This window comes from Eschrichtius robustus, chromosome 17, assembly GCF_028021215.1.
Source record: "Eschrichtius robustus isolate mEscRob2 chromosome 17, mEscRob2.pri, whole genome shotgun sequence".
Taxonomy (NCBI): Eukaryota; Metazoa; Chordata; class Mammalia; order Artiodactyla; family Eschrichtiidae; genus Eschrichtius; species Eschrichtius robustus.
Genome location: NC_090840.1, coordinates 52,984,409 through 53,010,951, shown reverse-complemented (window position 1 = coordinate 53,010,951; position 26,543 = coordinate 52,984,409). Strand labels below are relative to the sequence as shown.

Genomic DNA, 26,543 nt, shown 5'->3' with positions numbered 1-26,543 from the left:
CACGGTAAGCTGTGAGATGGTGGTATTTCAAAAAGGAAGAATGATAGAATAAGCTTGCCTGAAACAGTGCGCACGACCATGGCCAGGAGAGCTCAGAACCGACTGTGACTCTTTCAGGCAGGAACCTACCCCTTCTACTTTTCCATTTCCTAAACTGGCCCGTGCTTTTGCTCGCCACTTTTCCATCAGACCACACTGCAGCAGTTGCAAGGGGCAAACTGAACATACATTTGCAGTTTATTACCCTATGGGAGTACTCTGCCAATACATTTACGTGATAAATAGGAGGCTGAGAACGTCCCACCAGGCTAAGACAGTCTCCCAAGGCACTCAGCAGCGTTCCCACACAGCAAGGGCCACCCACGTCTTCAAGGTTCCGCGATGGGGTCCAGGATGTGAAGGGCACCAAAGAAGTCCCTCTGCCCTTCAACTGGTTGAACACTCTGCTAGTTGACGCAGTTCTTTGTGATTCTTCGACTTCTGTCCACCTGTCGGATGCTGTCCGCGACGTTAATGGTGACTTCCTTTCCAGACGTCCGCTTAGCGTCTCTTTTAGCCTGTTAAAAAGTTTAAACACTGTGAATTGAGTTACTAGGAAATATCCAAAGGTCCTGACATTTGCATTAATCTCTTGAAGTCGTTACACACACACACACACACACACACACACACAGATGGAGGAAGAACGACCCACAAGGACACATGCACATATACTCCTTTTCATAGGCTGCTCTGTTGAATCTTTAATACCAACCTAGTGCAGAGCTTGGCATAGAAATGCTCGGTAAAGCACCGTGGAATGAATGGATGAGTGAATTGGCGAAGGTCCATCAAAGGGCAATGTGATTCCATATATATGAGTCAGCATACGGTATTTGTTTTTCTCTTTCTGACGTACTTCACTCTGTATGACAGACTCCAGGTCCATCCACCTCACTACAAATAACTCAATTTCGTTTCTTTTTATGGCTGAGTAATATGCCATTGTATATATGTGCCGCATCTTCTTTATCAGGAAAAAAGTGGTAGACATAGAAAATGGACTTGAGGACATGGGGTGGGAGGGCGAAGCTGGGGCAAAGTGAGAGTAGCATCGACATATATACACTATGGAATGTAAAATAGATAGCTAGTGGGAAGCAGCAGCATAGCACAGGGAAATCAGCTCGGTGCTTTGTGATGACCTAGAGGGGTGGGAGAGGGAGGATGGGAGGGAGGCTCAAGAGGGAGGGGATATGGGGACATGTGTAGGCATACGGCTGGTTAGCTTTGTTGTGCAACGGAAACTAACACAGTATTGCGAAGCAATTATACTCCAATAAAAATCTATTAAAAGAAAAAGGGTTGCAGGGCAGAAGTTGAGACACAGATGTAGAGAACGGACATATGGACACCAAGGAGGGAAAACTGCGGTGGGGTGGGGATGGTGGTGTGCTGAATTGGGCGATTGGGATTGACATGTATACACTGATGTGTGTAAAATTGATGCCTAATAAGAAACTGCAGTATAAACAAACAAACAAACAAAACAAAACAAAACAAAAAAAGGGCAATGTGAGAGGTTTCACAGCTGGCTTTGGTAGAGCAGCTAAGGGTTTGAGCTTCGGAGTCAGACAGACTTTGGTTTGAACACTGACTATATAATTTCACTGTGGGCAAGTTTTTTCTAACCTCTCTAACCCTTAGATGAGTTTCCTCACCCGTAAGATGCAGGATAATAATAGTACCTAACGCATAATGTTAATATAAGGATTACCTAAGGTAATGAATGTAAGGTACTTAGCACAATGCCTGTCATTAACTAAAAATGAGGGGTAAAAAAGACTTGATAAGTATAATAAGTAAAAAGTAGGATATATTATCCATTTCTTTTTTTCAATTTTTTTATTGAATTAAAGATTCTTTAAATTCCATAGTGCCTTACAATTTTCAGAAGTTTCACACACATGATTTCATGTAATCCCATAATAACCCTTTTTTCCCCCCAACCTTATATTGCCCCTCCCTCCTTACCTCTCCCCATTGGTAAGCGCTAGTTTGTTCTCTATATCTGTAGATTATCCGCTTAGAAGTGAAGATAAGTGAGGAAAGTCCAGAATCTATATTAAGTACTAAAGTATTGACTAAATTGCAGGTTCTTCAAGCATACGTGCACAATCCTCCCATTTCCCCTCAAGGGAAGACAGCTGGACCAGTGGGGGGTCATTCTGTGCCCGTTCCATTCAGTGATCACGTGCTCGGAGTGAGCCTGAGACTGGCTTCACGAGTTGTCTCCATCGGGGATGGACAGAGATGTGTGCCCCCAACCCCCCTCCAGGAAGGCCCTCTGCCCAGCTGCAGAGGGTGCAGCAGGCAAATAGCCTCCAGCTGTCCCTTCAGGGCGGCCTCAGCTGCAGAGAGACCCCTCACCCAGGGCCTTCCCTTCCTAGGTGGCCCAATGCAGGGGTATAAACGTCTGGCCATTTGACCCAAAGCAGGCCAGCTCTGACCTGCCATTTAGCTTCAGAGCTTCCCATGGGGTGGGGTCAGCAGAGGCTGTGGGCGGGCCTGCATTGTGGCTCCACTTCTCCCTCTGCCCGCTCCTGCTTCCGGCCCTCCCTCCCGCAGTGTTGACAGGGCACTTCCCAAAGAACATCTCATATAATGACATCTCAGAGTCAGCTTCCCGGAAAACAGTCAGTCTCAGATCTGTGGGAGCATCTCCCCATTCTGGATGTGAGTCTAGTGTTGATAGATGCAGATTTTTCATACAACATGGTCCCTGCACATAAACCAAGTACCAATACTTCATCTGTAGTGCATCCCAAGAAATGGTGGTCTATCACATCACTGGAGAAAAATAAATTGCTCTATTGTATTTATTAACAAATGATATGCAGGTTTCTAACAAGGCACATATATCCTGTGTAGTAGCCGCTGGTGATGCCCCTTTCAGATTCCGTTTACTTGGCTGGTGCATCCATCCCTCAGCTGCTTTGAGTTTTGGCTGCTAATCACTCAGAGCTGCACCCTTCTTTGGAGACTTGCCCTCATCTGATCAGAGCCACCTCATCCAGAAATACCAAAGAGGTTATACCCTAATTTCTAGAGACAGCCTAAAGCCAATGCCTGATTATTGGGAATATAAAAGCTGGTCCTTTTGCCTCAACGGGGTATAAATCTATGATGCCATTCATGCTCTGGAGTTCCCTTTGGGATCAGGCTGAGGCTACACTACAGCTGTTCAGTTGAGCTCACATATTTGCTGAACTCGGTCCTCTGCCCTACCCTGTTTCCCACTACCTTAAGGGTTTCTTTCACCTGAGACTATGCTTTCACTCACTTACTTGCACAAGAATCCTCATCTCAGGCTCTGCTTTCAGGGACCCTGACCTAAGATAATACTCTATGGGTAATTTGAGGGATGTTTAAGGATCATTTTGACTATATGCAACTTTAGCCTTATCCATTGATTTCATGAGATAGGATTTCATTGTTTTCCTCTTCAAGTTCCCAGTGCCTAGCACAGTCTGAGACCTAAGAGGCCCTCCATTTTTTTTTTTATTGTTATTTTATCCAGTATTTATTTAGTACCCATATATTTACTGCTTTTTTGGTTCTTCATTCCTTGCTATATTTCTGAGGTTCTTTCTGGGATCACTTTCTTTTTGCCTGAAGAACAGTGTTTAAAATTTCCTTTAGTAGGTGTGTGCTGGTAGTATACTCTCTCAGGTTTTCTTGGTCTGAAAATGTCTTCATTTTACTTTCTTTATTGAAATACAGTTTTTCTGGTACAGAATTCTAGAATTCTAAGTTGACGGTTACTTCCTTTTAGCATCTTGTAGATCTCTTTTCACTGTCTGCTGGCTCCCAAAGTTGCGTGTGAGAATTCAGCTATCATTCTAATTATTGTTTCTTTTAGGGTAAAAGATCTTGCTTTTCTGGCTACTTTTTTTTTTTTTTTTTTAAAACATCTTTATTGGAGTATAATTGCTTTACAATGGTGTGTTAGTTTCTGCTTTATAACAAAGTGAATCGAGGCCTTCTATTTAACTTTGGTTGAATAAATGGATGAATGAATGAATAAACACCATGCATTTCTTTTTTTTTTTTTTTTTTAAATTGGAAGTTCTTTTTTTTTTTTTTTTTTTTTCTATTTATTCATTTATGGCTGTGTTGGGTCTTCGTCCCTGTGCGAGGGCCTTCTCTAGCCGTGGCAAGTGGGGGCCACTCTTCATCGCGGTGCGCGCGCCTCCCACTATCGCGGCCTCTCTTTGTTGCGGAGCACAGGCTCCAGACGCGCAGGCTCAGCAACTGTGGCCCACGGGCCCAGTTGCTCCGCGGCATGTGGGACCCTCCCAGACCAGGGCCCGAACCCGTGTCCCCTGCACTGGCAGGCAGACTCTCAACCACTGCGCCACCAGGGAAGCCCCAACACCATGCATTTCTTAATGCAGCCCTGCTTTAACAATCAGAAGTCAATGCTGTCTAAGGACTTATTAACGCTCAGTTCCTCCAAGCCTGAACTGGCACCAGGGCCTAGCAGTGACTTTTATGGGTTTATTTTCCCCTAAAAGCAGAGAACTCATAAAGTCCCACAACCAATTTTGTTTCCGAAAGAAAACGGTGGCAATTATGAGGCTAATTCCATCTGATTTCCATTTCGGGTGTTAATGCATAAAAGCTTCGAGGACTGGGACGTGGAATAGAGACACAGAGGCCTTATTTGAAATGAGCCAAGTTGAGGACAGCCATTCCCCTCAAACCGGTGGGCAGTGAGAGAGCTTTCCAGAATGGAAATGTAAACTTTCTGAACTGCATAACTGCTTTTCTTTAGAGTTATTGGCAAGATTTCACAAAAAGTTATTAAAGATTCTACACAGAAAGTGCTCTGCTCTATGTTTCAGTCTGTCTTCGTAAGCTTAAAAATTCAAGCAAACATTCAATAGTTGGATGATTCTTAATTTTTCAGCCTGTTTAAGAATCAAAGGCTACAAAATAGTCATTCCCAGAACAGCCACAGAATGTGTATGGTTTGCATCTCAAGTAGAGTGGGGCAATCTCTTAAATCTGTGTAGCAAAAGCCTGACAATGGAGATGTTCAGAGGACAAGCTTCGGGGCCAGGCAGACCTGGATTTGGCACAAGGCTTTGCCATTAGTTAGCTGCATGAGGCACTGCTTTAACCTCTGAATCTCAGTTCCCTCATCCAAAAGCGGGGATAATACCTACTTCTTAGTGGGGGTTTTTGTTTGTTTGTTTGTTTTTGGGGGGGAGAGAATTAAGCATGTCACTTAGCACTAATAGGGTGATCAACTTCTCCTGGCTTGCCCAATGCTGTCCCGTTTTCAAACAGAAAGTCCCACATTCCAGGAACCGCCTCAGGCCCCTGCAAACCAGGACAGTTAGTTGCCCCAATTATATAATAGCTTTTGACATTAATTCTATTCGCAAAATAATGTCAGTCAAACATACCAAATTTAAATCAAAAACTTTCTTGTTCTACTGAAACCATGACTATTGCTATGACTACTTCTAAATACCAATAATAATAATAACTCTACGAGATCCACATTTGGATAAAGAACAAACTGGAGTTCTGTATTCTAATGATGGGCACAGAAGGTTCCAAGCCATAGACAAATCCACTTTCAAATAATTACACTGTATTTAATTTGGCAAATTAAACAACCAGAACAACAATGCATTGACTTAAGGTGTTTTATAAAAGAGAAACTTCCGAGTCCGAGACCTCAGAGAGGCACCCACCCTTTTTATAGCAGCGCGATTATCTAGGAGGTTGGTAGTTGCTGAAATCTAGTCACAACTTGGAAACCTCAGATTTGAAGCCCAAATGAGAGGGACAAAGATGAATGAGAAAGAGAACCACAATGCCAGATAGTTTCTCTAGAAGTTCCAAGAAAGAAGTTGCTTTGCCCTCCTCTGAGAAAAGAGCTATATAGATACACGGAACAATTACACCATTTGTACCTCTGGGACTATGACATTTTGTATGACATAGATATTTTCCCCTCTGATATGGTTTTTAGCCAGCCAAACCTTTTAATTTAGCAGCCAACCCTCTTTATTCAATGACAGGAAAAGAAAATGTGTCCCTATTGCAATTACTGTCTTAAAAAAAAAATCTTATACTTCCCAACTCAATGCTGAGAGAAGCCTATTTAGTACCTTTTCCTTTTGCAGCTGTCTGCTAATTTCACTTCTAAAATTCTTGTTTTGTGAGTTTTATCACCATTGATTTTTGTTAATGGGCCACACTCTTGTTTCTCACCTGGTTTTACAGCTTTTCTATTCTTCCCTTGCCTCATTTTAACTTCTGCAGGTTTAGAATCATAGATTTTAGTCCTCTTGATACTGCCTCTTTAATTAAAAGTCATTTATTGGCCGCCATTTCTCAAAGGTAACCAGATTGACTGTGATAAATTCCTGGCAGATGGACGTGTTTCTCTTGGGGTTTAGAAGTCAGTGACCCAGCTCATTCTCGTGGAAGGAGGCCCGGACCCAAGAGGGCAGCTAAGTCAGCTCACCTTTTCTCATTTTCTCCCAAATGGAAAGAACGATGTTCTCTGCTTTAATTTGACTGCACAAATATACCTAACACGGGCTGCACCAACCTTTCCACAGTTCCTTGTAGACAACGAAGAAAAAAGGCTTACCGAGTTCATGATTTATCAGACACCAATTTTCTGCATAACTAGTATTTTTTAATTATAGAAATGATACATAATTATGGTAAAAGAAATTCAAAGAGTAGAGAAAAGCACAGTGAGAAGTAACACTTGTTCCCATGCTCTGGCCATGCTGTGTTTTCCCCAGAGGTAATCACGGCCAGTCATTTCCTAGGGAGTGTTGCAGGGATTTTCTAAGCAGACACAGTATGGGGCTGCCTTATTCTCTCTCCCGGTATTCTGTACTTTCTTCTTGGCCTTTAACCAGACTTTGGATTATATATTTATTTGCTTGTTTACTTGCTTATTTCTACATCTTCATCAGATTAAAACTTCAAGGAGGGAGGGACCCAGTCTGTTGTGTTCACCACAGTGTCCTCAGCATCTAACTTGGTGCTCATCACATAATAGACCTCTGACAAATAATTTGATGAAGAACATGTGTGTGAAGATACATCTTCAGAAAGAAAGAGAAAAAAATCCTGGGGAACAGAACCTGTCTGCATTGCCCTGCCTAAACATTCTAGAACTTTCCTAGGATTTCAATCATGCTCGTGATTGATTGTTCCTTGCACCATCCCTGAGGCACGGCCAGGAATGTAGCTGTGTTCACTTTTCCTGAGGAGGCAACTGAAGTCACTCAGGCTAAAGCAATTTGCTTGAGGCCAGTGTCAACAGAGGTGGTGAGTTGAACTAAAGATGGTGGGAGGCTGGACGTGGGCTGTGGGCCTCACACCCAGCCTCCCACAACTGCCAGTGCTCACACTAAATTCTCCACCGTTTTGCTTCAGGAAATGAGAAGGAAGATCATGAGGTTTAGAGGGAGACAGACCTGGGTTTGAACTCCAACACAGCCAAGTCACTACTCCTTCTGCCACGCTGGCCAAATACTTAACCTTCCCGAGCCTGTTTTCCCAGCTGGGGAATCATGCTACTTACCACTCAGAGCTGTGAGGGTTAAAGAGGAGGCCATCCACATAGCGTGTCTGGCTCACAGCAGACACTCTGACAATGTTAGTTCCTTCCTCTCTGCCTTCCTGAAAGATTAAAGCCTGAGCCTTGTCAGCTGCAACTCAAGACATTTTTCTTCTTTTCAGTCAAGTCCCATTAAAAGGAGACACACAATAACAGACTTCGAGCTGTTCCCAAATTCCATGAATTTATTTGCTGCTGCTTCATTGGCATTAATGAGAGGTCATTCAGGAACCATTTGATCTTAGCAACTCCACCAAGGGCCAGGATGCTAGCCTCCAGGGGCAGGGATCAGACTATGCCTCAGGCAAAACTCTCAAGAACTCCCCAAACCTCAAGCAAATCCCGTGCAGACCACAGCCACTTGTACTAATTCAGGCTAACTCAGTCTAGGGGTTTTTATTTATCAGGTATCGGATGCCAAAGGGAGTTGTTGCTTTTCAACTTAAACCTCAGATAGATCAAACACTAGGAGGGCAGTAGAATCTGCTTTAGAAGAGCAGCTGGGCTCCAACAGAACAGTCATCAATCACTAAAGGTGGGGAAGGGAGTGAGTGGGGAGTGGAGCCATGGGAAATTTTTCTAATCTTTTTTTTTGGCTGCATCCAGTCTTAGTTGTGGCACATGGGAATCTTCGTTGAGGCCTGTAGGATCTTTCACTGTGACACATGGGCTCTTCGCCGCGGTGCGCGGGCTTCTCTCTAGTTGTGGCGCCCGGGCTCCAGGGTGCGTGGGCTCAATAGTTTGTGGCACTCAGGCACTCTAGTTGAGGTGCGAGCTCAGTAGTTGTGGCGTGAGGACTTAGTTGCCCTGGCGCATGGGGGATCTTAGTTCCCTGACCAGGGATCGAACCCGCAGGTGGATTCTTAACCACTGGACCACCAGGGAAGTCCCAATTTTTCTAATCTTAATGAAGTCCTAGGCCGACCTCATTCAAGCAACAATCAGTGAGTACATAGTAGGTGCATACCCCTGAAGCAGGCTCAGGGGGCAAGGGAAGAATACAAAGAAGAAGGAGGTCTCTGCCCTGAGAGTCTTCTAATCGAATTGGTTTTTCTGCAGACCCTAAGGTGAATACTGAGTTTTGCAATTCTTCATCTACATAAGGTAACAGCTGATATATAGATGCATTGTGGAAATCACCACACACACACACACACACACACACACATCCCTATGCTGCTACATTGCTTCCTTTTCCCAGGCTTAAACTAGAATATACATCAAAGTGTCCTTCTAACAGGTTTCCCTCTCTGGTTGTCCTCAACGGTTTCTTTTTTTCGCTCTCCTTTTAATGTCATGTTTTTGTTTCTCTAGGAGAAACTCATATTTACTTTCCAAACTCTCCTCACGGATCTCGTATTACCACCATCCAGGAGAAATTCTGGGCTGGTCCCATCCTCCTTTCTGGATTAGGCCTCCCTCTTTGGTCACATCCACGCGTCTGAGGCTTCACCTACCTTTCCTGGACCGCACCAAGCCTTGCTGACAGTCAGACACTGGAGGGGGTGAGGGGGAGGGGTGGGCAGGAAGCGCAGGAGGCCGAGGCTACTTAGCTGAGAATCAGTCCAGGCATCAGCTCATTTCTTTGGCAAGGTCCGGCCACTTTGCCAAGAATAATAAAGCAACTAAAAACGATGCAACTTCTGAAGACGTGAAGGCTCACTGGGAGGCCAGCCAGACTCAGAGCTTCGTCTGCCCCGAGCTACATCCACCATCCACTTTTCTACCTTAGCTGAACACTTGAGGCGATACCTCTGGAGTAGAAAAACAAGAGTCCTAAGCCTGAAGAAACGGCACATTCACGTTGGAGAGTAAATGTCTGGAGGCAGCCCAGAGTTCCTGAGCAATTAATGAGCAGGAGAGAACAAGCAGCTACAGAGCTTCCCCTCGCGTTGTTTGTTGAGCTCAGGGAAGGCGGGGGGAGGAGACAGTCGATGATTTATCAGATGCTGCACAGTCAGAAAGGTCCCAAGTGACTGGAGCAAATCAAGGTTTACTAGAGAAAGAGCGCCCCACTGAGACAGTTCCAATTTGTGAGACATCATTTGTGCCACAATCTTTCTGCCAGTTAGCACCTATTAACACTGGGCATGAGACAGGGGCCAGAGGGAATTGAAAGAAGAAGATGTGGTTTGTTTGGCGAGACAGAGCGGAGAAGGGCTCCGAACGCTGCTGCTCACAGCGGCTCACAGGCCTCAGCAACGTCAGCTGCCCCTCATGGCCCTTTGGAAAGTGACCTGAACTGTGGACCACATCTATGTTAAATCAAGTAGTTGCTATCCCCTTCCAGGGGCCTTTGCTTTCCTTCGCAGCACCATTTCAAATCTGTCTTCATTTATTCTGTATTATCTGCCTCCCCAGGCTCAGCGCCATTAAAATTGGCAGCTGCTGTCTTTGCAGGAGCAAAGGGTGTGTACCGAGAAGACTGCAGAAAGCAGGGAGACGAAGCACGGTGGAACCAGGTGACAGGAAGCATCAAAAAGGACAGACAGAGACATTCGGATTCCGAGGAAGTAGCACCACATTGCTCAACTCCAAAGGCAGCATCTGCGTTGCAGGCTGTGACTGCCCCGTGCACACAATGCAAGGGAGTGGTAGAAGCTGCTTCCTGAAGTTGCACAACAGAGGCCTGAATAGAAGACCCTACAGGGTCCCCGTGGTTTCACTGAGCACCTACTATGCACAACATCCTGAGCTGGGCACATGTTCCAGAACCTGGGAGAGTTCAAGGCACATGCTGCTGCTATATCACGTGCCCCTTCGTCCCAACCCTGGTCCACCACTTTCACCTGGCTAGCCCTCCCCCTTCCTTCTCCTGCTCTCAGATATGGCTTCTCTTCCCCCAGAAAGCTTTCTCTGACATCCAGGTTGGGTTTATTCATTCAATCCCTTGACAGACTTTTGTTGCTCCCCTGCTAAGTGCCAGGTGCTGTACTGAGCACACAAGAGGTGCCCCTCCTGGGGGTTCCCTCAGCATCACATGACCCCCTGTATAATAGCACTTACCACACTGTGTTATAATAGTGTATCCACTGCAATGTCTCTTCTACTAGACTGTGAACTCCTTGAGACCAAGGACTCTATTTTATTAAACTGTGCCTTTCTAGAACATCAAAAAAGAAAAAAAATTGGCTACTGCTTCAGAGCAAAGGGCATGTGTGCCTGTTCCACTCTTGGATCCTTGGCATCAGAACAGTGCCTGGCACCCAGATGGCACTCAGTGGACGAACATCAGATGAAGGAATCCAAAGAGTGCTTACAGGACCTGATGAGGAAATTTTCCAGGCCCAGTGAGGACTGGACAAACTTGGTCTATAAATCTGAACGGGAACACTGTGTAGACACGTGCATGAGGATGCATGCTTTATGAACGGGTTCTTCTGGAGAAGGAAAGCTTTTTAAAAAGTGCCCAAGAACCATCAGCTGATGGCCCGATGATGTCCAGGGGAACGCGGTGAAGTGCTAATAGTTCATCTTGGGGGAGCAAAGGCAGACCGGATAAGGTGAGCCCGACACTGCCTGAGCCAGACACAGAAAACGCAGGAAGCTCTAGCCTGGAGTATGAAACAAGCTAGGAAGAGACAGTATGTCAAAGGCCCTGGACGGAATAGGAAGAAAATTATTTTCCTTAGGCAGATTCTAGGCAGCTGAGATCTGTGTTGGTACGAGATAGCTCTGCTGACAGAAGCTTCAATCAGAGGTTGACTTGTCTTGTAAGCTGACACCTTAAGTAGAAACCTTTGCCTTTGAGGAAGTCAGGATGCCTGGTGGCTGGTGAGGTCTCAGGACAGGAAGACCCCCTGATGCATTTTAGCAATTGTCTGAATGCTTAAAACTGAAGCGATCTGCTCCCTGATCTTATTTTGGAAATACTTACAACACAGCATCGTTCACTGAATCGTGAAAACAAAATTTCACAATTTTGTTTTGTGGCCAGCTTATCAGTGTGTGACATCTGCCCCCTGGTGCTGTGTTGGTCAGGTGTGTGGTCCTCACTCCCCTGCGACACAGTTTTCACTGTGGCTGGAGCCTGGGGCGGGCTGGCTTCACCCGGCCCCATTTTAACTACCACACAAGCTCCCAGAGTGCACACGTGTGTGGTGTGGGGAGAGCTTTCCTGAGCCGCCTGAGTCTCCATTCTTATCTGTGAACTGGAGACAACAATATCAACACTGTAGAGTCATTGTGAGGATCAAGTGAGATAATACAAGGAAGTGCTTAGCACCCCAGGCGGCACCTAGAAAGCTGCTCTCACGGGCCTAAGAAAGACAGGACTAAGCACGACTTACTGGCCTTAAATTCTTATGGTCCATAACTGGAACTTATCTGCTGCTGGTTAGCATGTAAAGTGGTATAACCACTTTGGAAAACTGTGTCAGTATCTATTAAAGTCAAATATATCCCCATCCTATGAGCCAGGAATTCTACTCCTGGGTATATACCCCAGAGAAGTGAATGTCCACCCAAGGGTACAAGAATGTTAACAGCTATATTGTTCACAATAGCCCCAAACTGGAAACAACCCAAATGTCCTTCAAGTAGAAGGGTGAACTTGTGGTATATTCATTTAATGAAATATACATAGCAATGAAAACGAGGAAATTTTTGCAACTCACAGCAACATGGATGATTCTCACTAGCATAATGTTGAACAAAAGAAGCCGGACACGAAAGAGCAAATACTGTATGATGCCATCTATAAAAGTCAAAAATAAACAAAACTGGTCTATAATGCTAGATGTCAGAAGAGTGGTTATATTGTTGGGGTGTGGAAAGTGAGTGGCACACCCCAGTCACCGTGGTGAGGGGCACACAGGGGATTTTTGGAGTAGTGATACTGTTCTGTGTCTCCATATGGAAGATGGTTACATGGGTGCGTCACCTTATTAAAATTCATTGAACGTATGACAGAGTTGTACATTTTTCTATGTATACGTTATATGTGGTAGATTGCACTATTGCTCCTAATCTTTTCCTGTCTCTCTACCGGGGACAGAGTACACTTCCTTGTCCTACTGATGTTGGGTTTGGCCAATAGGAGGTTAGATGGTATGGTGTGAGCAGAGACATGAAATGTGTTTGCCCTCTTGGGTTTCTGCCATAGCCATGGTAATATACCTCAGAGAGCTGCTGCTCTTTTAGCCTGATTCACAGAATAAAATACACAGAACAGACTGAGCTAGACCTGGAGCCTGGAGCCTGAAGTCAGGCCTAGCCATTCAAACTGTGGCTGATTGTGAGGAGAAAAAGATGGTTGTTTTAAGCCACTGAATGTTGATTTGCTTTGTCATGCAGCATTATTGTGGCATTAGCTGACTAATACATTATTCTTTGACAAAAAAGTACTTTAAGATCTCTATGCTCCACTTTTCTAATCGTCACCTGTTTCAATTTAAAGTTACCAACACCCATCTCTAGCACTTATATGACTTGTTCATGTCATCAATCAAGTGCATCTCAGTTTCCTTGTCTCTGAAATGGGATGACGCTTACTTTACATGCTCTTGGGAGGATTCAATGAGGCAGTAGACCTAAAAGCGCTTTGTAAATTGCAGAACACAACTTTAAAGTGATGGATGTTGGAAGTGAGGTTGGAAAGCAAGCATGTGCCAGGCAAAGCCGCTTCCTCCCATTCATGGAACATCTTGGCTCAAAAGGTGAGGGCACAGTGTGGGGAGGAGGTTAGGGTACAAAAGTCAGGGCCTGCCCTAGAGCAGTGACCAAGCTTCTGAGCATAGTTCTGTGGGGCCCAGACTGCCTTGGGAGATGGCAATGATGCTTGGGCCTCTAGAAAGCCAGCTTATGCACAGACAAAGCAGGCAATACAGGACACCAGGAAGGCCACTGCTGCCCTCGGATCTACCCCCAGCCCATGACCTTCTACACGTCTGAAGAGCCACCATCAGTGTTTCCTTTAATTGGCCTGTGGTGCTGGGTGCCTTACTGCCTTTCTCACAGCACCTCTCAGTTCACAAAGAACTGGCCCACCTGTTCTCTCATCTTGGTACCATTTCCATTGTGTGGATAAAGAACCTGAGACTCTGGGAGACTGAGTGATTCCTGCAAAGCTACTTAGTTAATTGAATTTGCAACAGGTTTTCTGACCAAAGCTTGGAAAGGGAACTCACTGATGTGGGCAAGAATTCCATCATTAGATAACCCAGTTGGATCCTCAGAAAAACAGATGGCGCTGGCCTGAGGGACAGGACCAGTACGTTTTGACAGGGGAGAGGGGAAAAATGGATTTGGAGTATTGGGTAAGTAGTGGACTTTGAAGGTGGGAGCTAGAGGGGATGGGGAAGATGAGGAAGCGAGAGGGAGGAACGGAGTGGGGAGAGGAGGAGACTGCAGACCGCTGCGCTGGTCTGCTAAGGAGCGGTCAGGGGCAGCAGGAACACTTCCCAACAACAGCTCTGAGAGAAATGAAAGAATCAGACACGATGCCAGCTAGGTCCAGGGACTCCGTAGCCCTGCCTCATCTCCAACAGCAACAGTGTGGGGTGATGCTGTCACCACATTCTGCAACAAGAACCCCCCTTGCAGACCCTCCCACTGCCCAGCTGGTTGGAGGGTGTGAGGTAGAACACCAGGCTTGTCTCCTACCACGCTGGTCTTCTTCCCTGCCAACCCCTAAGATGGTCGACTGCCTGGCCTGAGACTAGTTCCCGTAGCCAGTACAGACCTCACTATCAAGATGCTGAGAGCTGCAACAGCAAAGGAGGTCCTTGAACAAAGCTGTGTTTAAACAAACACACACTTCCTTTAGAGCGCAAATATCAAGGACCCATTTCCGCTGATTCAACGAAACACAGCCTCAAGGCAGGGGGTGGGGGGTGGAGCCTTGCTATTTTCTTTGCACCAATTTTCACACGGGTGGGTGGAGAATTTCCTTTGGCAAGGTGGGCTGTCACCGCTCCTTCCCTGGGTGCTGTCTCAGCTTGGCTCTGCCCTGAAGCAACCTTCTCCCCCTGCCTCCGGTCCCAAGTCTGTTCTGTGGCTGCGACCTACCTCTGTGGTCCGGAAGCCATTCTGTTTCTGGGTCAGGGGGCCTGAGCTGAGGCCCTGGGGATTTGGGCACTGGGTCCCACAGCTCATCTTCTTCTCTGGGTTGGATATTCCACTTGGGGCTGTCGATCGGGGCACACTGTTGGAGGGCACGCCATCTTCCAGCCCACCTGGGGGAGGGAAGCAGAGGATGCGACTAGCGTCTTGCACATAGCAGTTACTGAAAACAATCTCCATGAGTGTGGAAGAAAAAGACAGCCAAAAAGAAGAAAAAAAAGTCAAGCAGAAATCCCACCATGCAGAGCTACCATTTTCTATAAGAACATGTGTGGTTGTTTTTTTTTTTTTACAAAAATGAGAATGTAAAATAATTTTGTAACCTGAAATTTTAATTTAATAATACATCAATGACATTTTTCCATACCCTTAAATATCCTGCCATATTATTTTTCACATACTTACTCTGTCATTGTATGGATGTGTCACCATTTATTTAACTAAACCCCTCTAATTGGATATTTGTTTTCACTTTTTCATATCAAACGTTACTGTGATGAAACTCCTTGGGGTTAAAGCTTTATTCTTAATTACTTCCTTAGGATAAATTCCTAGAAATGGGTTACTGGTTTGAAGGTTATATATCGTTTTTTACATAATTCCACCTCAAGGTATTGGACTGAGCATGTGTTCCTTCCATGAAATGCCAGGAAATGATAGAATGAAGTTTAAATATAGCCTCATTGAAAAGCAAGAGGAGGGAATTCCCTGGCAGTCCAGTGGTTAACTCTCTGCACTTACAATGCCAAGGGCACGGGTTCAACCCCTGGTCTGGTCAAGGAACTGAGATCCCACAAGCCACGTGGCATGGCCAAAAAAAAAAAGAGAAAAGCAAGAGGCGGACTACAGAGAGAAATTCATGGATAACGAGTATCTGATTGAAAAGATAAAAGGCGGCCCAGGGAGCATGAGGGCGAGTGCCAAGTGGGAGACGAGAAGCCAGCAGAGGCTCTGTCATGGCCGCAGGGAGGCCAAGGGCAGCCAGGTAGGTCAGTCATTCTACTCCTCCACCAGCTGAGGCCAGTCAGCAATGACGGAGCAGTCTGTGAGGGTAGGACATTGTGATATGAAAAGAAATATATATTTGGTCTTTGTCCCCAGTTCCTGGCATAGAGTTCCTAAATCTCTTGCCATTTCCTGAGTAACAGGGGTGACAGCAGCACCTTTTGTTACAACATTTGGTATTTGCTCGCACTTCATGACACAGAGCTCCCAAATTCCTTGGAATTTCACGAGTGATAGGACAGAGAGGGCACTATTTGTTATAACAAGGCAACTCCTGGTGGCCCCCTAGATAGCTTCAGAGGGGGGCTGGTTGCCAGGAAGACCTAACCTTGATTAGGAGCTTGGAACTTTCAGCCCCACCTTCCAACCTCTGGGGAGGGCAGAGGGGCTGGAGACTGAGTTAGCCGCATGATGAAACCTCCATAAAAATCCCTAAGTGACAACGTCTGGGGGAGCTTCCAGGTTGGTGACAGCACATATGTGCTGGGAGGGTGGCACACGCCAAGTCCACAGCATCAGAAGCTTGTCAGAAGCTCCTGCACTTGGAACTCTTTTGGAGTTCTAGGTACCTCTTTATCTGGCTGTTCATTTGTATCATGTATAATATCTTTTACAATAATCTGGTATACATAAGTAAAGTGTTCCTGAGTTCTGTGAGTCATTCTAGCATATTACTGAACCTGAGGAGGGGGTATGAGAACCCTGATTTATAGCCAGCTGGTCAGAAGTCCAGGTGGCAGCCTGGGACTTGCAACTGGTGTCTGAAGTGGGGGAGAGGCAGTCTTGGGGGACCGGGCCCTTAACCTGTGGGTCTGTGCTAACCCCAGGTAGTTAGTGTCAGAATTGAATTGAGTAGTAGGACACCCAGTTGGTGTCTGGAGAGTTGGAGAATTGGTTGATTTGGGGGATAAAAACCCACACATTTGGTGTCAGAAGTATAGTGAGTAGAAACAGCACAGAGAGGGCCTTGGCTCAGAGAGAAGGGCAGTGCTCTCAGGGGCTAGTGACACCTGAGAGAAAGAGAAAAGGCGTGCCAAGAAGGCTGGCTTTCTGAAAACAGTACCAGTAGAGTAAGCCAATAGTTGTTTCCATCCTTGCCTTCCAAGCTGGCTTCTTAAATAGATGCAGCTGATGTTCTAACAGGAAATTTCAGTGACAGAAATTAGTACAAAAATAAGAATATACAAACAGTTGGAGAAGGTCAACACCAAAAAAGAGAGACAACAAACTCTATAATGGAGACCTCAAAGGAAATGGAATTAATACAGGATGTAGCACAGAATTTTAAGTAAGTGTATTTAATCTGCTCAGAAAAATAAGGGAAGATAATATGAGGACAAGAGTGACCAAAAAGGTTCAATTAGAAATATTTGGAATAATAATTTCGTTTTTTAAAAAATTTATTTATTTCTTTATTTTTGGCTGCGTTGGGTCTTCGTTGCTGTGCGTGGGCTTTCTCTAGTTGCGGGGAGTGGGGGCTACTCTTTGTTGTGGTGCACGGGCTTCTCACTGCGGTGGCTTCTCTTGTTGCAGAACACAGGCTCTAGGTGTGCAGGCTTCAGCAGTTGTGGCTCGCGGGCTCTAGAGCACAGGCTCAGTAGTTGTGGCGCATGGGCTTAGTTGCTCCGTGGCATGTGGGATCTTCCCGGACCAGGGATTGAATCCGTGTCCCCTGCATCGGCAGGCGGATTCTTAACCACTGCGCCACCAGGGAAGTCCCTGAAATAATAGTTTTAACTGTTGAAATGAATTTTAAAAACTCAATAGCGAAGCTGAATAGCAGGATAGACACAGTTAAAGAGCAATTTGGTGAAGTGGAAGAGCAAGCCAAGGAATTCTCCTGGAAGGGGTAAGTGAACGTATGAAAAACACATTAGGAAACACAGAATAGAAATCCAGAAATTACAACCTTAAGCTAAGAGGAGTTCCAGAAAGAAGGAGCAGAAAAAAACTGAGCAGAAGCCAATACTCACAGAAATAATACTAAGTATTTCTCAGAACTGAAGAAAGACATGAAAGCCCAAATTGAAATAGCCTACCAAGGGAATGTAAATTGGTGAGGCCATTATGAAAAATAGTATGGCGGTTCCTCAAAAAACTAAAAATAGAGTTGCCATGTGATCCAGCAATCCCAATCTTGGGCATATACCCAGACAAAACTATAATTCAAAAAGATACATGCACTCTTATGTTCACCGCGGCACTATTTATAGTAGCCAAGACATGGAAACAACCTAAATGTCCATCGACAGATGAATAAAGAAGATGTGACATATATATATACAGTGGGATGTCACTCAGCCATAAAAAAGAATGAAATAATGGCAACATGGATGGACCTAGAGATTATCATACTTAGTGAAGTCAGAAAGAGAAAGACAAATATCATACGATATCACTTATATGTGGAATCTAAAATACCCCACAAATGAACATATCTATGAAACAGAAACCGACTCACAGACATAGAGAACAGTCGTGTGATTGCCAAGGGGGAGGAGAGGTGGGGGAAGAAAGGATTGGGAGTTTGGGATTAGCAGATGCAAACTAGTATATATAGAATGGATAAACAACAAGGTCCTACTCTATAGCACAGGGAACTATATTCAACATCCTGTGATCAACCATAATGGAAAAGAATATGAAAAAGAATATATATGTATAATTGAGTCATTTTGCTGTGCAGCAGAAATTAACACAACATTGTAAATCAGCTATACTTCAATAAAATTTTAAAAATATATATGAAATAGCCTACCAAGCACTTGGCAGGACAAATAAAAAGAAAAACACAACCCAGACAGATCTTAGTGAAATTTCAGAATGTCATTGATAACAAGAAAAGTTTCAGAAGAGGGAAAAAAAATCAAGAATGAGATTGACATCAGGCTTTTCATCAGCAACTAACAGATGTAAGGAAACTATGCAACAATGTCTTCAAGATTTCAAAAGATATACACATTTTAAAGTCTTTTGCAATTCATTGCCAGATTTATCTCTATAAGTCTTTCTCCAATCACCCTATTGCCCTTCTGCTAACAGTATATGAAATGGCAATGTTCCCCAAACCCTCACAAACACTGAACATTTTCTTGCTTCTTATCTTTGCCAACTTAAGAGGCAAAATAAATTATCTCATTGCTTTGGTTTATACTTCTTGATTTACTAGAGATACTATTTATGTGCCTATTGGCTAATTGCATGTATGTGTTTTTTAATTGTCAAGTCATTTGCCTATCTTACTTTTGGGGTGTTAGCCTAGGTTTGCTTTCAATCAAACTTAACGAAAACAAACAAAACCCTTTCCCAGAGTGTTGAGAAATTATTTGCCATGAGGCAGGCACAGTGTGTCTGATATACTAAGGGAGGGAGGAGCAGAACTGATGAGGCTGCAGTCCCAACGCAGCGGAGGGAGTAATGATCCAAAGGACACACATGTCCACATGTCACCCACCTGCTCTGCAAAGTGCAGGCTCTCGACCATGGCCATGGGACAGAAATCAGAATTCAAAGCATTGTAAGTCACAATAGAAGATGCCTGGTCCAAAGTTTCCTGACTGGCATGCACTGTGATTAAGTTCCAGATGTGCAGAGAAATGGATTCCTTCAGCTGGGCTCGCCCCAAATCTTTGTGCCCCTCTTCCTCCACCAGCTGGCAGCCTGCCCCCCTTCTCTTCTCATCCTCCCACCATCCTGTATCAACAGTGCCTCAAATGCATGTGTATAGACACCCCAGCACACAAACTCAATCTCCATCCCCACTGCTCCTGCAAACAGCTGTCCCTTGGCCTAGGGGAGTGCAAACCCGGAGAATGAATCAGGTGAAGAGGACCATGAAGACCCTGGAAGCAGGTTTGGTGTGATTTGGGCTGGTAATTCCAGGGTCCTGGCACCCACAGAAGAGTCTAAAACAGAGCTTTGGGACTTCCCTAGTGGTCCAGTGGTTAAGACTCAGCGCTTTCACTGCTGTGGGCCCGGGTTCAGGCAAACTGTTGTTACTGGTCTGCTGTGGGATAAGTATAACAACTGAACACAAGCATTTGGAAATATCTATGGCAATCTGACATTGCTGGAACACCCAAGATTGAACTTGTCTGATCCAAGAGGGTATAAGACCAGTACCAGTGCTGTCAAACTCACATGGTGAGTCACAAGTGCTGTGAGCTGTGTATTAATCACGCACATAGGATCACATATTTGTCTGTGATGGACTGGGGGAAAAAAGGCAACTGGTCCTGAAGAAGGGATGGAGGCTTTGGTAGGTATGATCCCTTGGCCCCTGGATAACTTGCCTTGTATGGAAGGATGGAGCCTGGGGGTGGTGGGCAGAAAGGGGGGCCTCTAAAGCACAAGACCAAGGCAGATACCTTGCTTACCTAAGTGTAAGGTGCTTCCTGCCCTTGGGGCTGCTGAGTGGGATTCAACATTGGCCAGTACTGCCTTGACTGTTTACTGCAAGGGGCCACGTGGATGTTACCATTTTCTCTGTGGGTCACAACTTGGTACCTGGGTTGAGGGCAGGTAAGAGACCCTACTGAGCCATCCACTGAATGCACCATGGTGCTTCCAGCTTGCATCCAGATGACCCCCACTCTGTCCCACCCTAAGACACTTTAAGATGCAAACCTGACCCCAGTCCTCCCCTTGCCCATGGTCAGGCCCCTAAGGGGGTTAGAGGACATGAAACACAGCTCCCTTCCCCCTTCCCCCACAAGGTAACCCAGTTGACCCAGGAGGAAGGTGGCAAGGCAGGCAGGGGAGGCTGAGGGCGCCAGGGGCCAAGAGCAGACAGTGGAGAACACATCGAGGGAAGCAGAGAGGCAACAGGAAGTGGGCCCAGGCATGATTTAGAGCTCCAAGCCCCTGGCACACGTGCCATTGTTCCATAGGATTTCACATACAAGACACAAATTCAAAGACAAAATTATTAAGAATTTCAAGACGGTGACTGCAGAGCATTAAATCCTAAGCACAGGCCCCTTCTGAGCCCGGCAGGCCCTGTGGGGCTGCACTGGTTGCACACCCATGAAGCCAGTCCTGACAACACTTAAAAGAGATCAAGGCAGAGCTGCCGTGGCTGAAGTACAAATAGGCAGTCCTTCCCTCTAAGCAGCGCAGTTATTCCCTGGGCATCTCTACTGAGCCTCAGGGCTTCTAGAAACACCGCTGGAAAGTCACTCATTTGGTCTAGTGTTTTCAGTTTTCATTGGTAACTGAACAAAAGTTAGAACTCTGTTTCCTTTTTTTCTTTAATATTAATTTTTATTGGAGTATAGTTGTTTTACAATGTTGTGTTAGTTTCTGCTGTACAGCAAAGTGAATCAGCTACACGTATACATATATCCCCTCTTTTCTGGATTTCCTTCCCATTTAGGTCATCACAGAGCACTGAGTAGAGTTCCCTGTGCTGTACAGTAGGTTCTCATTAGTTACCTATTTTATACATAGTAGTGTGTATGTGTCAATCCCCATCTCCCAATTCATCCCACCCTCCCTTCCCCCCTTGGTATCCATACATTTGTTCTCTATGCCTGTGTCTCTATTTCTGCTTGGCAAATAAAGAACTCTGGTTTCTTAATCCCCAATCTGGGGACTTCCTCATTGATTAAACGGGAAGAACAATTCCTACTTCACGGGCTGCTGTAAGGATTAAACAAGACTATATATTAAGGTTCTAACGTGTTTGGCACATACATTGTACTTATTATTACTTATGGTCCAACACCAGCTGCCTTGTCTCCTCATGGCATCTCGCTCCATTAGCCATATTAGTTACATTCTTGATTTATGAGTCACACAATCAGGCCCTGTGAAGTGCTAAAAGACTGGCCCACTGAGGGTGATACACAAGCAGGAAAGCTCTGACCATAAGCAGGGAGACAGGGCCAGGCTTGGGGCTGGCATTGCCAGCGAGCAGGAACATCTGCTCAGTGTGGTCAAGAGTTCACTGCAGGGGGTCAGGAATATGGGGTCATTTACTGTTACTTCTGCCTGCAATAAATCAGGTGGTTTTGCTGCATGGATTTAATTTGACGTGTATTTTCTAGTTCCAGAAATAATAAACTCAATATTAGAAAACCTGCAAACTATAAAAGCGCTCAAAGGAAAAATAATTTTTACCTCATCATGCAGAGATAACAAGGAGGTGATGTCCTTCTGACAGATGCTATTGGTGCCCCCGCCAAGGTTCACTTACCCGACCCCTGCACGCATCCCCCAGCTGTGGTGGATGCTGGTGGCTGATAGCTCAGGACTGCCCTCTTCTCCTAAGGCTTGTCCTTGGCCAAAGGAGGCCCCCTCACGGGCAGAGGCTTGGCTGATTATGTCAGGTACAGCCCATGGCCGATAAAGTGTCTAAAAGTGTGTGGGTGGGATAGGTGGGGGAGAGGTGTGTGTACGACAGCCCCCAGCCCCCTTGCCCCTGAGCAGGACAATTTCCACAAAGCAACTTTTCTCCAGAGTAACTCAGGGGATCAGGCCGGGGTTAGACTGATCCTGAAACTGCATCTTTGCCCAGCTCCCGCCCATCCTGCTTCCCTTGTTCCCTCCCTCACATGGTTCTCCTCCAAGGAGCATCTCCAGGAGTCACTCGCATAAAATCCCCATGTCGGGCTCTGCTTCTAGAGAACCAAACCTAAGACAGCATATATACCCTGCATGCTGGATACGTTCTGTCTGCCCCTCCACACTCACTCTCCCCTCCTCTTCACCCTGCTCCAGGTCCCAGAACGCTGACTTGAAAGCACCATATTAACAGGCTCCCTCGCCCACTGGCTTCTAGTTGGGTTTGCCAATGGGCATCACTAGCTACTGAGGTGGAGGTTTTTCAGCAGCATTCTGAGGTCAGGTCTTTATTTTCCTAGCTCCCTCCCGGCAGGGTTTCCACCGGTGCACCGTGTCCTCTATACACTCCTCCACCAGAAAAGGGTAGAGAACCAAGAAAATCCAGGGAGGTTGTGTCATTAGGAGGTTCCTGAGGACTTCAAGGAGAGCTCACAGGAGTGGTGGGAAGAGAGGACAGATGGTAAGTTGCTGAGTAGGGAGGTACAGATGCTGTATCAGTCAGAGTGCATAGCTGCAAGCAACAAAAATGGACGCCGGTGAATTAAAGTAGAAAAGTGGCTCATTTAAATGATCTGAGGTGCTCAAAGAACATCTGGAAGGGCTAGAGGTTGAGACACAGAGGCTATCAATCAAGGAACAATGTCCCAAATCCTTCTATGGAGCTTGTCCCACCAACCCCTGGACCCTGGAAACTCACCTCAGCATTGCTGCCACACTTATACTAAAACATTATTGTTGTTTTTCTGAAATTCAAGTTTAATTGGGTGTCCTGAATTTTATCTGGCAACCCTACTGGGTGCCAAGTGCCCCAGACTGGGGGGGACATTGTTGTGAAAGTTGCATTGTACTAGACCCCGATCTCCATCTGCATCTCTACTCCACACCACCTCTCTCATGCCGAGTGCGTGGAGGAGCGACCCTTATTTTATAGGAGAGAAAAACTGAAGTTTAACTCAGGTTACGTATATTTCCGAAGTTTGTGGTCTTAGTAAGTATTCACATTTCCTTTGAGGAAAAACTCCCAAGCAGGCAGTTCTCATATTTTAGTGTGCATGAGAGCCACCTGAAGTATCTTTTAAAATACAGATCCTTACATCTAATTCCCAGAACTCCTGATTCAGTAGGGGCCCAGGAACATGCATTTTAACAAGTTCTTTCCATCCTTCTTCACCTCCAGTGATTCTGAAGCAGGGAATTCTAAAGACTACACTTTTAGGCTCCTGACATAGAGATCAACACTCCTACTGGTTTTGAAGGTTGACTGAAAAATGTCCATCTCTATTTCTTTCCACAGTGGTAGTAAATTGAGGGACATTTGTGTGCCCCTAGGGTATGTCTTTTTTGGACACCCTTCACAAAATGTTCATTCCACCCAGAAGACAAGCCAAATCACTGACTTTGCCAAAAGATGGGAAACAGCTGTGTCCAAAGCTCGATGATAAATTGCAGCCAAGGACTTGCTGCCAGTTTCTTGCTATTTTGGAAATGGAGCTGGGAGAGGGGCAGAGCATAGAAGATAACGATGATAGCCAGAAGCCATGTGGGGAGCAGGACAAGGGGCAATTCCTCCTTAGCCCTCAGTGAAGGTGATCACAGATTTCAAAGTCACTGAAACCACCTGCAGGTCATTCCCTCAATGATCAAAATCCAAAGTATAAGTCATTAGCAGTCTGTTTGGGAAGAATCTCCTAAAGTCACATCAGATAAAATTCTGGCTCATCAAACACTACCTGGGCTCAGACTCGGAACACATAGGTGATGGTAATTCTGTGTGAACTGAGTTACAAATTAAATAAACTGCAACTACCCAGCCACTTACTGAGAATCTGTTTCCTCATTTTTCAAAATGAACTAGAATAGGAAGGTGTCTGTCATTTCTTCAATCTGATGGGTAATTTTTGAACATACACAATGTGTAAGAGGCTTATACGAAACTTTTTGTATGGCTAGTATAAGAAAATCCTTAAAAATGGTGAGCAACCCTTACATTTACTGTCAATCGATTTTGGGCAAGGGTGCCAAAGCAATTCAATGGGGAAAGAACTGTTTTTTTCCAGTGTGTAGGATAACTGAATATCTACACGCAAAAGATTGAAATTGGAACCCCACCTCGCAATATATACAAAAGTTAACCCAAAGTGGATCAAAGATCTAAATGTAATTGCTTAAACTATTTAAACACTTAAAAGAAAACATAGGCATAAATTTTCACGGCCTTGGATTAGGCAGTGGTTGCTTAAAAATGACCCCAAAAGCATAAGCAACAAGAACAAAAAGTAGATAAATTGCAGATCATCAAAATTTTAAACTTTTGTCCTTCAGAGGACACCATGAGTAAAGTGAGACGACAATTCACAGAACAGGAGAACAATTATTGAAATTATGTATCTGGTAAGGGATTCTTACTCCCCAAAACTCATACAACTCAACAATAAAAAGACAAATAACCCAATTAAAACATAGGCAAAGGAAGTGAATAGACATTTCTCCAAAAAAGATATGCAAATAGTTAATAAGCACATGAAAATATGTTCAACAGCACTAGCTATCACAAAGATACAAATCAAAATCACAATGACATATCACTTCACAACCACTGGAACGGCTACAAAAGAGACAGATAATAAGTGTTCACAAAGACGTGGAGGATTTGGAACCCTCATACACTGCTGGTGGGAATGTAAAATGGTGCAGCCACTTTAGAAATCAGCCTGGCAGATCCTTCAAGGATTAGACATAGATACCATACGACCCAGAAATTCCACTCCTAAGTATATACCCAAGAGAAATTAAAACCTACGTCCACACAAAGACGTGCACATGAATGTTCATAGCAGCATTATTCATAATAGCCAAAAAGTTGAAATACCCTAAATATCCACCAATTGATGTATGGATAAATAAAATAGGTATATACCTACAGTAGACTATTATTTGACAGCAAACAAAATGAAATACTGATACATGCTGCAACACTGGTAAACCTTGAAAACATTATGCTAAGTGAAAGAAGCCAGTTACAGAAGGCCACATACAGTATGATTCCATTTACATGAAACGTTCAGAAAGAGGCAAATCTATAGACAGAAATGTAAATTAGTGGTTGCCTGGAGCTGGGGTGGTTGGGTGGTGGGGATGAGGAACGACTGTTAATAGACACAGGATTTCTTTTTAAGGTGATGAAAATGTCCTAAAATTGTGGGGATGGTTTCAGAGCTCTGAGACTATACGAAAAACCATTTAATTGTACAATTGAAATAGGTCAATTGTATGGTACGTGAATTATAGCTCAATGAAGCTGTAATTTAAAAAATGGTGAGCAACACATTTTGGAATGTTATACTGTCTAGAGAGAATGAAGCACATTTGGATTTGAACAGCAATAGGGAGAGGGACTGACCAGTGGATTTCAAGTCTATACGGACACCTGCAGCACTAGCCTCACACTCCCCAAAGGTCACGGGTCCTGACTAGGAGGGCACTGGAGATGAATCACCAGCCTGTCACATCTGCCCTTGGCCGTGGGGCTTGGTGGTGGAAATGGCTCCGCCACCGTGGTACCCAGCAGCATGCAAGAAAGACGCCTGCTGAGAGGAACAGCTGGAACGGAAAGGACCACGAGAAGGAAAGAAAGTCCCATCTGTCCTTGGTGAAATCAGGCCTGACTTCTTCTCTCCCCAAAGAGACACCCAGGAGGCAGCCCAAAAGGAAAACTCAAAACCTCAATTTTCTTCTCCCTACTGGTGCCCTGACAACCTGTCAGTCTTACCCTTCCCTCTCTCTTTGATCCCCTCAGTGGCACCTCCCTTCCTTGCGGCTTCCACCTCTGCTCTGAGATCGTTACAGAGCAGATTCTCCAGGGTGGGTGAGGGCCATATCTCTGCGTTAATTACCATGCGGATGTCTCGAATCTGTAATGAAAACTCAGTTCTCCCTCCCATCAAAGATCTTATTGCTTTTCTCTTCTGACTTACTTCACTCTGTATGACAGGCTCTAGGTCCATATATGTATAGCTGATTCACTTTGTCATACAGCAGAAACTAACACACCACTGTAAAGCAATTATACTTCAATAAAGATGTTTAAAAAAAAATCTTATTGTTTCTAAGGTAGGCAATACTGCTATGACCATAACAATACCTTATGCTTTTCTGAAGCCTTCCTCCCAAATTGCTCAAAACACTTCTCTGATGTCCTTCCCTGTCCTCTTTGTCTTTCCTTGAATAATTCTTTTTTTTATTTTTTGGTGGCTATAAGGTTACAGGTTAT

General features: G+C 44.9%; 1 protein-coding gene across 1 annotated transcript in view; it reads right to left on the bottom strand.

Annotated features, from left to right (window-relative positions):
* Window positions 1-215: 215 nt before the first annotated feature.
* The window catches only part of BAALC (BAALC binder of MAP3K1 and KLF4), a 94,681-nt gene continuing 68,353 nt past the window's right edge, over window positions 216-26,543 (bottom strand). The window contains exons 2-3 of the mRNA XM_068526066.1: window positions 14,651-14,817; window positions 216-557 (exon numbers count right to left, since the gene is read on the bottom strand). Of these exons, the coding sequence (XP_068382167.1) occupies window positions 447-557; window positions 14,651-14,817 (278 nt within the window). The 3' untranslated portion in view covers window positions 216-446. The remainder of the gene's footprint in view (window positions 558-14,650; window positions 14,818-26,543) is intronic.